Here is an 18,139-nt window from a genome sequence, read left to right as displayed (position 1 = left end):
GTAATACCATAGAGCTTTATGGAGTAATCGCGGAGCCTCGCAGAGTTATACCACAGATCTTTATCAAGTAATACCATAGAGCTTTATGGAGTAATCGCGGAGCCTCGCGGAGCCTCGCGGAGTTATACCACAGAGCTTCATCAAGTAATACCATAGAGCTTTATGGAGTAATATTACGAAGCCTCGCGGAGTAATACCTCAGAGCTTCATGGAGTAATACCCCAGAGCTTTAAGGAGTAATATTACGAAGCCTTGAGGAGTAATACCACAAAGCCTAATGGAGTAATACCATAGAGCTGTATGGAGTAATATTACGAAGCCTTGCCGAGTAATACCTCAGAGCTTCATGGAGTAATACCACAGAGCTTCATGGAGTAATAGCACGTAGCCTCATGGAGTACTACAACAGAGCCTCACGAAGTAGTACCACAGAACCTCGTGGAGTAGTAACAAGGGGCCTCGAAAAGTAATACCATGGAGGCTTGCGTAGTATTACCACAGAGCAACGTATAGTAATACCACATAACAGAGCCTTGCAGAGTATTTCTCTAGTGGCCTTGCGGAGTAATACTCTGGGTTTTAATATGTTTTAATACTATGGAGTAATACACTTGAGTTATACTACAGAGTAATACTTCTGAGCCTTGATTAGTAATACTCTGGAGCCTCATGGACTTATACCACTAACTCTTGAGGGGTTATATTCCGAAGCCTCGCAGAGTAATACGACAGAGTAATACTATGGAGCAATACTACAGAGCATCGCTGAGTGATACTAAGGTATCAAAGCCAAATAATATGTGTTGAAATACTACGCAGCCTTGCTAGCTTTGTAGCTTACCGAGAGTTTGATCGTAACTCCAGTGCTGTGTACAACTTCAAATGCTTCGAGGTCTTGAAATGCGTGTTTGGAAATACCTGACGTATGAGTCATATTTCATGAGTGAGGCTCACCATTCAGCAGCTGCAACACTCACAACAAAGCAGCACCTGACCACAGGCCCATTCATCCATCCCCACTGGTCGCCCATTGATGCCTCTCCTTCTGACTGAGGCTCAAGGAATCTCCACCCGGGGGACTTTTCAACAACAAACGCAACCAGCTACGACAGCAAGCTGCTTCTCTCATTGAATAACAATGTCCTTCCAGCACTGTGTGTGTGTGTGTGTGTGTGTGTGTACGGCTGTTCTCACTTCGTGCCTGTGCAAGCGTTCGTCTGTAGCCAGTAGCAGCGCAGTGATCTTGTCACCATCAGCGATGGAGCCGAGTCGTCAGATAGTGTTCGGCTCGTTCCAGTCTGTTTACTGTTTTGATGGATCATAACAAGGTCTTTGATGGCCGTGAAAAGCCAGAAACTAGGCTAATAATGCTAACAGCCTGGCTAGCCTCAACTCTTCTTCCTGTTTGACATGACTAGTGGTTCTTCTTTCTCATACTTGTGAGTTATAATTCACATTCTTTATTATTTAAAAAGTCCCTTTAACTTCTTGAACGCTTTATTACTTTTATAACATAATAACATTTCCTTAAATAACATTTTGATGCATCAATAAGATCTCTGTTATTCACCTTATCAATAAAGTAAGTAAGTAAGTAAGTAATTTTTATTTGTATAGCGCTTTTCCAGACCAGGGTCACAAAGCGCTTAAACAATCAAAACAATATTCAATAAAGTATATACTTTAAAGGGCAAGATAAGGTAAGGTAAGGTAAAACTTTATTTGTACCTTACCTTACCTTACCTTATCTTGCCCTTTAAAGTATATACTTTATTGCAAGATACAACTGAAAACATAACAGGAGTTCCAGAAAATCAAGGAAAAGCCTGAACAAATAAAAATAAAAATAATATAAAGAGGGGGTTCATTCCATGGACGATCAGTCAAGATGAGCGTGAGGGAACAGGCCAGTGACCTGGATGTTCCGCCGCATTAATGATGAAGGAAGGGACTATTGGACAAATTTGAAGTGATATCAGAAGTTGCCTTTGATGACATGAAAGGATGCATTCACTGCCTCGACGCTCGTCACTTGGTAACAAACTAGATCAGAGGAGGAATTAGAAATCAATTCGACTTGAGTTATTTTTACGATATGAAGAGACAAGTGTTTTATTGTCGGAGTGATTATGTGACTGTTAAGTTTGACATCCTGTGTCATCTGTGTGTTTGATCTTCTATTCATCTTCCTTTTATGTCCGTGGTAAGGTCTAGCAGAAAATGTAAAAAATATCAAACAAGTCTAAAAAAGCTTTTTATCACGTATAAAAGCGTGTAATCAAAACTACTTTTTTTTCAATATTATATCATTTAAGATATAAAACGGTCTGTATTAAAACTGTATTAATGTGTTAAATGAAACCTTGGCCAAAATGACAAGTGGTACGTATGAATGTTACAATATCTTTCATTTAATTATATTTCTTTTAACAACTTCTGTATAAACAAACCAAAAATAAATAAGAATCCCACCATCTAAATATCATTTTGGCCAAATAAATGGCTTTTTTTTAGATCTTGTATCAGAAAAAAACCTGACGAACATGATGGTGTTTAAATGTGTTTTCAACGACATTGGTTTCCTTTTCCAAGAAAAGTTTGAAAATAAATAAAGATAAAATATTCTAAAATTATTTAGAGCAAACAAGGGAACGACTTGCTGTCTTGATTTGTTTAACTTGTGTTAAAATAAAATGGTTGTTTCTCATAATCGCACCTGATTTATTAGATCCTAGAGTTTAAGGTTATTTTAGGGTTTTCTCCGTTTTCTGGTTTGTTTGTTTTTTAAGGGAAAAACATTTCTTAAGTCTGAATTTCTCAAGTATTCTGCCACATGTTAGTTGAAGGGGTGTAATTGTTTTGTTTTTCTACACTTGACAAAGCTTCTTACTATCATGTAACCATTTACACAAAGGAGATTTACAATTTACAATTTGCCATCGTCATATTGTATTTACGCTCTATAACCACTAGAGGGTTCTGGCTCAATTCAAATACGTCCAAACCAATCCCTTCCAGCCCTTTCAGCATTTAAAAATAATTACGTAAACCCACAAATCAAATATGTCCTAAATCATAGAAAAGATAACAGATAAATGCAGATAGTATTACTACGCAAGACACCTTACTATTACTCTGCAAGTCGCCTTATTGTTGCTCTGCAAGATTATTATAGTATTACTATGCAAGTCACCTTAGTATTACTACACAAGTCACCATAGTATTACCCTGCAAGATCACCATATTATTACTCCCCAAGTCACCTTACTATTACTCTGCAAGTCACCTTATTATTACCCTGCAAGATCACCATAGTATTACTCCACAAGTCACCATAGTATTATTCAGCAAGTTACCATAGTATTACTCCGCAAGTCACCACAGTATTACTCCGCAAGTCACCATAGTTTTACTCTGCAGGTCACCAAAGTATTGCTCCCTAAGTCACCTTAGTATTATTCAGCAAGTTACCGTAGAATTACTCTGCAAGTCACGATAGTATTACTCTGCAAGTTGCCCTAGTATTACTCTGCAAGTTGCCATAGTATTACTCTGCAATTCACAATAGTATTACTTAGCAAATCACCTTAGTATCATTCAGCAAGTTACCATAGAATTACTCTGCAAGTCACGATAGTATTACTTTGCAAGTCACGATAGTATTACTCTGCAAGTTGCCAAAGTATTGGTCCCTAAGTCACCTTAGTATTATTCAGCAAGTTACCATAGTATTACTCTGCAATTCACCATAGTATTACTCAGCAAGTCACCTTTGTATTATTCAGCAAGTTACCATAGTATTACTCTGCAATTCACCGTAGTATTACTCAGCAAGTCACCTTAGTATCATTCAGCAAGTTACCATAGAATTACTCTGCAAGTCACGATAGTATTACTCTGCAAGTTGCCATAGTATTACTCTGTGAGTCACCTTAGTAGTACTCCGCAAGTCGCCATAGTATTACTCAGCAAGTTACCATAGTTTTACTCTGCAGGTCACCATAGTATTGCTCCCTAATTCACCTTAGTATTATTCAGCAAGTTACCATAGAATTACTCTGCAAGTCACCATTATATTATTCAGCAAGTTACCATAGTATTACTCTGCAAGTCACCATAGTGTTACTCAGCAAGTTACCATAGAATTACTCTGCAAGTCACCATTATATTACTCAGCAAGTCACTACTGCGCGAGGCTCCATAATAGATTATTTAAATATATATACTTTGTCATTTAGGAACATTTTAAAACTTTTTTTTAGTAAAATAAACACTCTTTTATGAATACAATGGTTTTACTTGTTGTATGTTTTAAAATTGTTCATAAAAGCTGGTGAGTAAACATTGTCAAATTCTCAGAAAAATTAATTTAGTTATTGATTTTTCTAAAAGGTTGTGATTTGATCTGTGTAAGCATCATGACTATGTTGACTCCCATGGTAAGTTGTGATGCTTCTAAGTTAACGACAAATACTGAGGACATATTTTTTCAATTTCTTAATCAATCGACTCTCAATTCGAGCACTCGTCTCACAGTATTTGCTCTCCTTGTACAGAGTTGATCTATTTTTATCGGACATGCTTCCTGTTGCAATGAAGACAAATATTTGACGTATTAATAGCACCGTCCTTGTTGCCCATGTGGATGGAAAAATAGGTCAAACTGGGTGGAAAATAATGGACTTTGCAATAGAGGTAAATATCGTAGAGAAAAAAAATCCCATCCATCCAAAGTTGTTTTTCATGTCATTTATTTGGAAACATTGTGGTAGCAAGGACCGTTTTGACTCCCTCCCATCCCTCCAAGACTCCCACACAAAGTTTCTAAGCCTTTTTTTGGTTATTTATAGATTGTCCTTACACTATGGAAAATTATGACGAAACTGCATTCCTTAAATACTCTGGGAATGTTTCTGTCTCCGGAGTAGAGGTTCTCAGGGAGGGTGATGCATCTTTGTTTGGAAGGATGGACGGCTTGTCAGAGCGCGACACTTCACATCCGGTTTTCGTGTTCCAGTAGCTGCTAGGGTTTGAAAAAAAAGGAGAGACAGACAAGACAAATAAAAGTCAGCTTTAACATGAGAAAACATAATTTAAAAATGGAAGGACATAAATATGAAACTGTAATATGCCAAGATTTTGTAAATATGGTCATCTCTGTATTAGACAAGGTTATACATAAGTATAACCCTAAAAGATTATTGTTTGTTATCTTCTGTCAAAAAATGGACAAATGCTTAGACATGAAATAAAAACACTTCATTTTGAGTGTTAAAAAAGATTTGAAAAAGTGCATGACTACTTTAAAGATTATGGTTTAACTAAATAGTTCCATATGATGGATGGATGAATAGTAGATGGATAGAAGGACAGTCAATTGATGTATAGATGGATGAATAGTAGAATAATAGATAAATGGATTGGTAGATGGATGAATAGATGGATGGATGAATAGAATGATTGATGGGTGGATAGACGGTCCTATAGACAAGCAGACAGGAAAACTTACAAAGAGATGCAGATGAAGGATGGTGGGTGGATAATAGTATGATGGATGGATAGTAGGAGGATGAATAGATGGATAGATGGAGAGATAGATAGATGGAAATTAGAACATGGATAGTTGTTGATTGGTAGATGGATGGATAGTAGAATGATGGATAAATAGAATGATAGATGGATGGATATATAGTAGAATGATGATAGAATGATGGATGGATAGATGGATGGATAGTAGAATCTTGGATGGATAGATAGCTAGTAGAATGATGGATAGTAGAATGATGGATGGATAGATGATGTATAGTAAAATGATGGATGGATAGATGATGGATAGTAGAATGATGGATGGATGGATAGATAGATAGTAGAATGATGGATGTAAAGATGGGTGGATAGTAGAATGACGGATGGAGAGATAGATAGTAGAATGATGGATGGATAAATAGATAGTAGAATGATGGATGGATGGATATATAGTAGAATGATGGATGCATAGATGGGTGGATATTAGAATGATGGATGGAGAGATAGATAGTAGAATGATGGATGCATAGATGGGTGGATAGTAGAATGATGGATGGAGAGATACAGTAGATAGTAGAATGATGTATGGATAGATAAATAGATAGATAGATAGTAGAATGATGGATGCATAGATAGATAGTAGAATGATGGATGGATAGATAGTAGAATGATGGATGGATAGATAGTAGAATGATCGATAGATAGTAGAATGATGGATGGATAGATAGTAGAATGATGGATGGAGATATAGTAGAATGATGGAGAGATAGATAGTAGAATGATGTATGGATAGATAGTAGAATGATCGATAGATAGTAGAATGATGGATAGATAGATAGATAGATAGTAGAATGATGTATGGATGGATAGATAGTAGAATGATGGATGGAGAGATAGTAGAATGATGGATGGAGAGATAGTAGAATGATCGATAGATAGTAGAATGATAGATGGATAGATAGTAGAATGATGGATGGAGAGATAGTAGAATGATCGATAGATAGTAGAATGATGGATAGATAGTTAGTAGAATGATGGATATATAGATAGTAGAATGATGGATAGATAGTAGAATGATGATAGATAGATAGTAGAATGATGGATATATAGATAGTAGAATGATGGATAGATAGATAGTAGAATGATGGATAGATAGATAGTAGAATGATGGATGGACGAACGGAGATAAAGCCTCTCACAGAGATGCAGGTTTCTAAGCCTCTACGATACCTTCAGATGCAGCTGAAGCAGGAAGTCACTGCATCTCTCAAGTCTTGGCCCCGAGAACACATACTTCCTTAATGGGTGCAATTGAAAGTGAATTGACCTCTGACCTCAATGTGTGTAGCGAGCCTGTGTGTCGCGGTATCCCAGCATGCATTCAGCACGAGACAGTCCCAGATGTCGGGCAGCAGTGGTGGCTTTATAGGGCCCCAGACATCTTCACTCACCCTCGCCAAGGTCGGTGCCAAGTTCCAGGCTCCGGAGGGTCCGTGACCTTTGCCTCTGTTTCCCGCCTTTTCCAGACCTCAGTGGATGAACCTTGAGGAATTTTCAAGACCAGTGTGTCATCGATTAACTCTATACATGCTCTCCTTGTTTGTGTTGCTCACATTAGCCTCGTCGTCATAGCAACACAATAAATAACCATTAATAATGTCTCCCTGTACTGTTGCTATGATTCTTCTTTATTGTGTTATTGTTTTGGACTTGTTTTAATTTTGTTCAACTCCTTCCTTCCTGAGGTTTTTTATGACTTTTGCCCTCCACAATTTTCCTTTTTTTTATTATATCTTTTAAAACTACTGTTTTTAATCCAGATTCTACGACGTCTCTTTCTCTGACATTATGACCCGTTGAGCTGCACAAACATTATTCTTCCTCCATGGCTACTGAATAACTGGAGTTGTGTTGTCGAGATGACCTCGGTTCAAGCCATTACAACAGGTCACCTGTAATAGGTAACCTCTGTAATCTTGACAAAACCCACCTGAGCCGGTGTTACGACATTATGGTTTGAGTGTCCAAGATAAAACGTCAAACTCCTGACGTCTGATCCGACAAATATTTCAAAATAAAACAGGGGTTTACAGGGGTTTTGTCTATAAATTAAAGCCTCTTAGTTTAATACAATTGTATTACCTTTTTTTAAATCGTATTCATGCATAATCCAAATGTTTAATACTTCAATAACAAATCTTCAACTGTTATTAATCTATCTATCCATCCATCCATCCATCCATCCATCCATCCATCCATCCATCCATCCATCCATCCATCCATCCATCCATCCATCCATCCATCCATCCATCCATCCATCCATCCATCCATCCATCCATCCATCCATCCATCCATCCATCCATCCATCCATCCATCCATCCATCCATCCATCCATCCACCCATCCATCCATCCATCCATCCATCCATCCATCCAAGAACAGATTACTCCGAAAATAATCCCAACATGAAGGTGATTACAAAATTTGTTAAATTAGATTTTTGAGTGAACTATCACTTTAAAGAAACTACGATGAAGTAATTACACCTAAATGACTTGTGTAGTTGAAGCATTTGGGGTAAAAAATATTTTCTTTCTAAAGACAAGAATGTTTTACTCGCCTTCTTGAGTTCTATTGTCAACCTTTGTTGACTTTAAATATTAATAACAATTTTAAATGATTTCTTCACTCGAGACAAGACTTTAAAATATTCCTTAGAAGTGTTTGCTCTAGAACTTCTAAAGAGGGGATTACTTTAACCATTGACACTCCATCAGTGTTTGCCCGCGTTAACGTCAACACATCGGCGATGAGGCAACATTTTCCAATCATTCACTTGTTGGTCTAATCGTCAAATAAACATGCAATAAAAAAAAACGCTGAATCAGCAAGAGAGTTTTGACCTGCTGCAACCAAATGTTTGTGTATTTTCATCTACGTATGTATTGTATGCAGACGATGGTGTTCAGTACATGTGTGTCTCCTAGTTTTAGAGACCTTGTGCCAATGTGTGAGTTTGTGTTTCAGCATGATTTATATGGAGTTTGTTTTCATTTTGTACGTGAAGAGTCACGTGCTAATGGTTTGAAACACCTTCCAGGTAGTGATGGTCCGATAAAGCTCCATGAAGCAGCGTCATTATTTTCACAGTCCACTCGGTTGTAGACTTCTTCGTGAACACACGTAGAACTTCTGTTCCGGTAGAGCTGGTCCACACATCAGTGGCGCAGTAAAGCACCGTCGCTGCAGTGTCTGCAGCTACAAACGCTGAGGCTGCACCTGAACCAGTGATGAATCTGTCCTCCTCGCACGTGACACCCTCCACTGTTCGGTTGCATCTGCATGCAAACGGCCCGAAACCCGAGGCTTGCTTGGCCCGCTGCTCCGGTGAGAATGTTGCCGGCGCTGAATGGAAACTTCATTTTGTGGGGACTAATATTAGCCTCTGGAAAATTCCTTTCAAATGATCACAAGCTGAGAAACGGCGAAGAATTCGTTTCAGCGTCTTGTGTGACAGTTTTTTCTCCGCATACATGGACGTTCCTATCTTTTTCATATAGCACGCCGAGGGGTCCTGGGAACGCAGATGTGAGGCGGGGAGTGAGTGGGGCGTGTGGGGGGGCTTCGGATGATGAAATGCTGGACTGTGTGACTGTAAATTGTCGGTGACGTTGACTGTCTTCAGGCTCCTGCTGACACAAGTGTGAGACTCTTTGACAACTTCACATGTTTCAGTCAGACTTTGGACTGGATCGCATAAAATCCCCTTCGAACCTCCTTTATTTTATTTAATTCTACGTCCTCACACAAAGATGAAACTTAGTCGCTTGGTTAGTAAGTAAGTAAGTAAGTAAAGATAGCTCTGGTTACGGGTAGATTCAAATATTAACACACTTCACGGTATAGAATCGATATTCAACAGCAGTGTATTGATTTTCATTTGTTCACTTTCAGATCATATGAAGCACATTTTGTTTGTATCGTAGTTGTTTTATGGTTTAAACTCCAATAAAATTATTCGATTTTTTATTTTACAATTTTAAAAATTCACTGTTGCAATTGAACTTCCGGTTGCTAGGTGGCAGCAGTCGTTACTTCCACCGCAACTAAAGGAGCAATGAGATCCCGATGATGACTGAGGATGAGAGGATACATTCGACCTTTTTAAAGCTGATGTTTGGACATATTTTGGTTTTAAAAAAACAAATGAAAGCAGTTACGACTTTGTCAAGAGTCATGTGGTCTGTAAATACTGCAACACCAGAGTCAAATACTCAACAATACTACACATATATACTTGTTGTTACAGTGTTGCGTATTTTTGCCTCTGTATCATGTTAGTATTGTATTGCCAGATACTCACCTGTAGTGCACTTACAATAAAAAGCATCACCCAATCATTTTAAGTCTAAAACAAATCAGCACAAATGAAAAAAAAAAAAAAAAATGTTTAAGTTATAGTTCGGCCAAACTTCACTCATTTTCTGCTCACCCTCATGTTGGGATTATTTTGAGTAATCTGTTCTTTTTAGAGTAATAGGCAGAAATGTAGGTGCATCTTAATGTAGCGACTACTGCCCAGTAAATGATCTTCAAAAGACACCGTAAGAAACATCTAAATACCTCGTCTGTAACGTCCATGTTGTGTACTTTCGAAGTACTTCTGTTGTTATTCTTTAAACGTCTGCCACCAACATTTTCTTCAATTCTTCTCGTCAAGATGGACTTTTACTTACTTACTTACTCTGGTGTTGTCTCAGGGTCAAGGTGAGCGATCTCCCTGGCTTCCATAAATAGATGCTGTGGTGGAGGTCGACCTTGGCCTCGAGACAACACAAGGAACACCACAAACACATCTGCTTCAGGCCACTGGGTCAACTTGACCCTGAGATAACACAAGGGTTAAATATTTGACTGAAACAAGCATCTCCATGTGTCAAGAGTTACAGGCTAATGTTACATTGGAAAAAAGACAGTCAATACAAAAGATGGTATCAAAGATGGTACCAGTTACAGTTTGGTTCTACTGAGAACCTGGTCAGATGTATATCCCCACGATTCAAATCACAGAATATCTTCCTGTCTGCTGTTTCATCCCGACTTGACATGACTTTTGTGTTTGCTTCTCTTCACCAGGTAAATCCCACCTGGCCATAGTCCAGAGGGTGAACAACGAGGGCGAGGGAGACCCCTTCTATGAGGTCCTGGGGATCGTCACACTGGAGGACGTCATCGAGGAGATCATCAAGTCGGAGATCCTGGACGAGACAGATTTGTACAGTAAGTCGACAACAAGGGATGCGATTCTGTACGTGGTGAAGAAGAGAGTGCAGGCAGAGTGGAACAGATGGCTGTCAGGGTTGATCTGTGACGGAAGAGCAGTGGTGCCGGTCCGTGAGACCTTTCTTACTGGGTCGCGAAGAAAGAAAATAGATAATAATCGGTTCTATTGGATATTACTGCCGAAAATGATGGGCTGGTGAAGCTTCATGACACAGTGTCATGATGTTTAGAGGTCAGTAGGTGGCGCCATCAGTTTAAGAAATGATGTTTTATTAGAACAGTTGTTCAAAACAAAGGAAAATAGTGCAGAGACCACCATCTAGTGGACTCTGAAGATAATGACACTGTTTCATGAAGCTTCATCAGAGCATCACTACCTGATTTTTCTCTAAAATAACATTAGCATGTGACTCTTGACATTTCAAAAATGAAAACACAAACTCTTTAAGAGACATAACTTCTGAGTCAGAGTCCATATAAATAATGCCTAATAATAATCTAACACATTGGCACAAAGTCTCTAAAAACTAGGAGACACACGGGTACAAAACAACATCGTCTGCATACAATCGAACATACATCGATGAAAATAAACATTCGAAAAAAAAAAAGGTTGGGGACCCCTGGTCTAGGGTTTCAGTGCTGACTTTACCTGTTAACAATTTTCTTTCAAAACATACATCAGTCTTGGTGTGACCATGAGGCAGAAACCTTGACCGAATCAGACCCACTACTGTCACTTATTGAGGTATAAAAGAGATTCTGAGCGAGAGAAGAGTGAAGAAAAAAAAAAGTTGTGATGACTGTGGGTCAGTTTTAGGTTAGTGGGTCAGTCAGTGTCCAGTTTAGCATTTAAACAGCTTAATCTGAAGTGTTTGTATCTGGTTCTGAGGTGAGAGAATGTATTAAAATTTAGTTTAGAAGTTTTATCAAAAAAATAAGTGAAGTTAAGTTTGCTCCTCATGGAGTATTTTCTGGACTGTGCTGATAGTTGCAGGAGGGTTGCCTGTTTATTTGTTGTGTCCGTACATATGGCTTGAAGAAATGCTAAGAATGTGCTAAGCTAACAACGTAGCCCCCTATAGCTCTCCCCTTATTCCGAGAACGGAACCACAGCAAAAGTTTCTGGAAAAAAAAAAAAAAAAGTTTGGGTAACTCAAGTTTAGTCACCCGCTGACCCGGGGCTACGGCGCCCTTGGAAGGACGTGGGTTTGACCCCCCCAAGACTCTTCTTCAACTTTTTTATTTTGCCTTCCTCAGCTGACAACAAGACCAAGAAGAAAATCACGCATCGGGAGAGGAAGCAGGATTTCTCGGCCTTCAAGCTGACCGACAATGAAATGAAGGTTAAAATATCACCTCAGCTTCTGCTGGCTACCCTGCGTTTCCTAGCAACAGGCAAGTGGGCTGTGTTGCTGCTCGACTCCCCTCGGGGAGGCCTTCAGCACCTCACTGTGAACATGTGTGTGTCAATGTGTGTGTGAAATGTGCTCGTGGGTGTAGAGTAGAGCGAATGTGAAGTGTGTGTAGTGGTGTGTGCATGTGCGTGGGAAAATTGATGTTTTTTTGCTGGAAGGATTTTACAAAGTGCAGCCCAGTTACCACATGAATGTATTCTGGGGTCACACTAGATTAGTGATGAAGCTTCATGATACAGTGTCATGTTTTTAGAGGTCAGTAGGTGGCGCCATCAGGATAAACAAATGATGTTCATTAGAACACTTTTCTTAAAACAAAGGAAAATAGTTCAGAGACCGTCATCTAGTGGACAAAATAATGACACTGCTTCATGAAGCTTCATCATCTAAAATAAATAAATAAAAAATAAAATAAGATCATCCTCAGTTTAAAATCAGTTAATTGTGCTTATGTAAATAACTGATTCTCAATATTATTTGTTTTAGTCGAAATTATTTATTTGTCTTTTTTGGGATCATTTCTTTTCTTTTCTAGAGAAGTATTTGCCTTTTTTTTCACTATTATTATTAGTTATTTTGGTTTTTTTTAAATGTATTTTATTTATGTATATGTATCATGTATATTTATTTAACTTATGTCTTTGTGTGATTATTTTTCTTGAATTTTTTTTTTTTTTTAATATATTTCAATATATATATTTTTTTACTTCATTTGTTCACTTTTCTTTATTTTTTGTTCGCAGTCTTAAAATAAAAAAACAAACGAATTATATGAAGTATTTCACAATTAAGTAAACATTTTTTAAACAATATATTTATTAATGTACCAAATACACAGTTTACAAGAATCGATACAAACCAACATAAAACAAAGACAAAAAAGTAACAATATTCACAGTAATAAATGTAATAAGACCAGACAACAAATAGAAAATGACAAATACAAAATGATGTTTACATATGTGGACTAACCACAGACTTCAAAAAAGATTTAAACTCACAGTTTAACTCTTGTCAACTTTTTTTTTGTTGTTGTTTATACTTGACGCCTCCTGATACTGTCATAAAATGTATTTGACAAGTCAATGTCTTTGTTTAGCTGCTTAGTTCGGACTGAGCAGAGAGTTGAGACTCAAAGATTGGTTTCTCAAGCTACAAAGAATGTCTTAGCGGCCTCACAAGAACTTTTAAAAAATAACCTTAAACATCCATTTGTTTCCCCGTGTGTCGCCGCAGAGGTGGATCCATTCTCTCCCGTGCAAATGTCGGAAAAGATTCTGCTGCGCTTGTTGAAGCATCCCAACGTGATCCAAGAGATGAAGTACGACGAGAAGAACAAGCGAGCGGCGGAGCACTACCTCTTCCACAGGAACAAGCCTGTGGATTATTTCATCCTCATCCTGCAGGTTTGTTCAGCAGACGTCTGTCACTTAACGTAACCATTACTATCACATTCTTGCTGTGTTCCAATTAAGAATGGACTTTAAGTCGTTGGAAATATATATTTACGATAACTTCTGTAAAATAAGTAGCTAAATCAGCTGTTTTTGTATATTGATCTCATGTTTTGCATGCCATGTGACAGGGGCAGGTTGAAGTCGAGGCTGGAAAAGAGGGGATGAAGTTTCAAGCAGGACCTTTTTCTTTCTACGGGACAATGGCTCTGACCACATCTCCAGGTGAGACACTCTAGGAATTAATCATTAGCAATAAAAGCAATAAAACTGTTTTAAATTCCTCCAGAAAACGCGATAAAAACAGACATAATCTTACCCAAATGTTTTTTTGTAAGTTTAATGTTGAACTAAGAGGCGTGTAAATGGTCTCTGGCTGTGCTGACGTCATGAGAGTGCGTCCTCGCTCCATTCATAAACTGCGGCGCTTTTCTCCTGAGCCTGGGCGGGCTGGACCTGAGAGACCCCTAGTGGTCAAACCTCAGAACGTCAAGTCTTGCTACTTTGACTTGAGTAAACAAAACATGACAATAACAGTCATAATAACTTTTGTAGTTGATGAATTAAATCGATGCTAAAATATGTTCATCTTTAAGTAAGAAATCGTGTTTTATTGTGTTGTTTACTCTTATTTGAAGTGAATATTAAGTCTACATACTTGTTCTAGAAATAAAATCTTCTTCGATTTGTTTTTAGAACTGTTTTGGTGTCGTGTCTAATCCTAAACATTTTCTATGTTATATTTGTTTGTATTACTATACTATGTTAAATGTTGTAGAAGTTTTTATTCATCATATTGTTCTTTTGTCCACATAAAAGTGCCTATTTCTTTCTTTCTTTTTTAACAATGTTATATATTTATTAGATGTTTGTTTATATGTTTAGGACCATTACTTAATACATTATTACATTTTCTATGTAGTCTTCTTTTCTCACTAATATTGATTTATAAAACATTTACTATTCAGTATTCACATTGTTTTACTAAACTAGTTTTCATAGTTTAATGATATTTTTACTTTACGGATACAAAATGTCTTGATTTGTATTTAAAAATATATATTTTTCAATTATAATTGTCTTGATTTATATTACGAACCCCTTCACACCCATTAGACATTTTAACTTTTTACTAAAGTAGATCATTTTTCTAATGTTTCTGTTTCTTCTCTCCCTCAAGTGCCTCTGTCGCTGTCCCGCACCTTCGTGGTCAGTCGAGCTGAATCGCTAGCGGGGTCTCCAGGTACTCCAGAGTTTCCTCTAATGTGTTGTTGTGCAACAATTGTGTTACTGTGTGAGAGTGTGAGAATCGGTTTGAATATGCGAGTGTAAAAGTGAGAAACAGTGTGGGACTGTAACATCCTCGGAGCCATTCCTCAAGTGGCTGAATGGTGTTGGCGACTGGAGGCCCCTAAGCTCCGCCCCCCTCGCCTCTCACCTTTGACCCTCCGCCTACATAAACAAGACCTACAGCTACAGCCCCCTGCTGGACGCCACACCGCGCGTACACACACACACACACACACACACACACACAGACATGTTCAGACACATGTAAGTGAAGATCACACACACACTCATGAACACAAACACAACCACATGCACGCATGTTCTCTCACACACGTCGCGACAAGCTGTGCACACAAGAGTTCTTCTGCGTGTGCGTTCCTGCCACACTCTTCTTTTTTTTTTACACAGAATCAAGAAAAGTTCTAATCTGTGCGAGTTCAAATGGCTCGCTCGAACACACACGCTCATATTCCGACATGAGATTACATACATTCCAGTCAGTGTAGTAGCATTAGCGTCGCTCAAGCTGTGTGTGTGTGTGTGTGTGTGTGTGACTTTCACTCCTTAAGAAGTGGAAAACATAATCTGCCTTTAATTAAAAGAAGAAAAAAAAATGGTATTGGTGGCGAACAACATCCGGGACTCCCGAAATCAAATCGCTTTTATGAAACTTCAAGATAAAAGTTTTCAACATTTGCGTCAATTGTTCATAAGTTAGCTTGCTCGCAGGAACACTCCTTATAGGGTCAAGGCGACGCCGGGAATTGTGGGTAAAACCCACAAAATACTTACTATGGTTTATTTTTTTGGTTTGTTTTCGGTGGGAAAACATAGACGTTTCCTTCTCCTCTTGGGCAAACGCAGCCGGGAAATTACCTCAGGGGCCACATTTTAAACAGGGGCTGGTTTGAGGGACCAACAAATAAATAAAGGTTTAAAATATATATATATTGTTGTTGAATAAAATCAAGCTTAATATGTAAAAGGTAAATAAGTAAGTAAGTAATTCTTATTTGTATAGCGCTTTTCCAGACCAGGGTCACAAAGCGCTTAAACAATCAAAACAATATTCAATAAAGTATATACTTTAAAGGTCAAGATAAAACTGATAACACAACAGGAGTTCCAGAAAATCAAGGAAAAGCCTGAACAAATAAAAGTGTCTTAAGATGTTTCTTGAAGGAGTCAGTAGATCATCAAAGACAGAGGGAGAGGAAGATCGTTCCAAAGCTTAGGAGCAACAGCCTGGAAGGATTTCTCTCCTCTGGTCCTGAACCGTGTTCAGGAACCATCAGTAGATTCTGATCCACAGACCTCAGAGCCGAGTATCATTGTATTGTATTTTATATCAATTTAATTTGTTTTTAAAACTGATATAAAAACACATATTCACTTAAATATTTTGAAGGAACGTGATTACATTACTACTGGCTATTAGTGTGTTTTTACCTGTGAGAGAAATAGAGAAAAAGGATAAGTTTAAAAGCTTCGACTAATCTCCATGACAACAGTTTTTGCCAGGATTGACAATCACAATTGGCTGTATCGTCCCAACTGCTTTGAACACAGCGCCTCGCAGTGGAAATTTGTCGTCACTGCAACAGCTGCTTTCAGTGGGATGCAAGACAACTGGACCTGTTGCTAATAATAAAAAAAAAACAACAACTCTGGTTTCCTCCCGACAGAGAACAAGTCTCCTCCGCGACCGTTCGGGCTGAACCACTCGGACTCTCTCAACCGCAGCGACCGGATAGACGCCATCACGCCGACCCTGGGCAGCAGCAACAACCAGCTCAACTCCTTCCTGCAGATCTACGTGCCGGACTACTCGGTCCGGGCACGCTCAGACCTGCAGTTCATCAAGGTAAAAAAAACAAAAAAAAAACAACATTTGTAAGGTTCATCCACGACCTTGACCTTTTGACCTCCGCCCCCCCCCCCCACAGGTCACGCGCCAGCAGTACCAGAACGCGGTGATGGCGTCTCGGATGGACAAGACGCCGCAGTCCACGGACGGCGAGTTCACCAAGATCGAGCTGACGCTGAGCGAGCTGCACGACGCCGTGGAGACCGCCACCGCCACGGCCGTCCACGCCGGCGGCACCCCCGCCGTCACCGTGGCGACGGCCAACGAGACCTCCCACCTGCTCAACCAGCAGCAGAACTGTGTGAGTCGGAGCAACCACAGCGCCCCCCACAGCGACGGGCCGGTCTAGGGACCCCACCACCACCACGACCTTCACCCCCGGGGCGGAGATAAGGGGAAGGCAGGGCGGAAGCAGGTCCTGCTTCGAACGGTAGCCCCCCCCCCCACCCATCAGTGAGTCAGTACACCCTTTCATAAAGGGGAGGATACCCGCTGGAGCGCCCCCACCTGGACGCTGCCAGGCTCCCGGCTCCACCTGCTCACACAGGCTGCACCTGGACTTCTTTTTTTTCCTTTTTTTTTTTTTTTCTTCATGGCGGTGACTTGGACTGGAGGACTGAACGTAGACCTCCCCTCTTTCAGGCCAAAGACCTGGACCCCCCCTCCCCCCACCCCCTGTTCTTACACTGGACTCGCTCTCACAACACACACGCGCTTCACCCCCGACCTGTGCAACTTTCAGGGAAACTCATCGGATCCGGTTCAGCGAGGACTCAAACCCCAGAACTCTGGTCACCAAAAACCGCATCGAAAGAAAACCGTTTCACCACGAACCAAGAATGTTTCCTGTATTTATTTATTTTATAATATTGTATGTATATATATATGTACGCGTGTGGACGTGGCACGGCCACCGGGCGGCACAGGAGCGTGCCGCAGCATGCGTGCCACATCAGCAAGGACATGCTACATATATGTAGGTCTACTGGTGTACATGAGGAGGTGGAGGTTTTACAGTGTATATTTACAGATCCTCCTATTTTTACTATGATCCTTAAATCGGGCCTTCAGTAGATTCTATCTTTTTCACCTTAAAAAAAAACAACAAAATCACGCGATTGCCTTTAAGAGAAATCATATTAATTATTTTTAACAAAGTGCAATGAACCACACGTTATTTAAGAGATGATTATGATGAAAGAACAAATCACTTTATTGTTAATCGACAGATATTTTTGTTCGTTTGTTCTCTATGTGTGTTTGATTTGGAAAAAAATATGCAAAAGATGCACCCCCAAGTGA

The 18,139-nt window shown here is 39.3% G+C and overlaps 1 protein-coding gene across 1 annotated transcript in view; it reads left to right on the top strand.

Annotated features, from left to right (window-relative positions):
- Window positions 1-18,038, top strand: part of cnnm2b (cyclin and CBS domain divalent metal cation transport mediator 2b) — a 35,744-nt gene extending 17,706 nt beyond the window's left edge. Inside the window, exons 2-8 of the mRNA XM_087804927.1 lie at window positions 10,662-10,805; window positions 12,069-12,206; window positions 13,463-13,632; window positions 13,812-13,905; window positions 14,861-14,923; window positions 16,656-16,834; window positions 16,917-18,038. Coding sequence (XP_087661053.1) covers window positions 10,662-10,805; window positions 12,069-12,206; window positions 13,463-13,632; window positions 13,812-13,905; window positions 14,861-14,923; window positions 16,656-16,834; window positions 16,917-17,186 — 1,058 coding nt within the window. The 3' untranslated portion in view covers window positions 17,187-18,038. The remainder of the gene's footprint in view (window positions 1-10,661; window positions 10,806-12,068; window positions 12,207-13,462; window positions 13,633-13,811; window positions 13,906-14,860; window positions 14,924-16,655; window positions 16,835-16,916) is intronic.
- The last annotated feature ends 101 nt before the right edge of the window (window positions 18,039-18,139 follow it).

The sequence above is a fragment of the Callionymus lyra genome, chromosome 1, assembly GCF_982586985.1.
Source record: "Callionymus lyra chromosome 1, fCalLyr1.hap1.1, whole genome shotgun sequence".
Classification (NCBI taxonomy): domain Eukaryota; kingdom Metazoa; phylum Chordata; class Actinopteri; order Syngnathiformes; family Callionymidae; genus Callionymus; species Callionymus lyra.
Note: the sequence above shows the minus strand (reverse complement) of the source record. Positions and strands in the feature narration are given on the sequence as shown.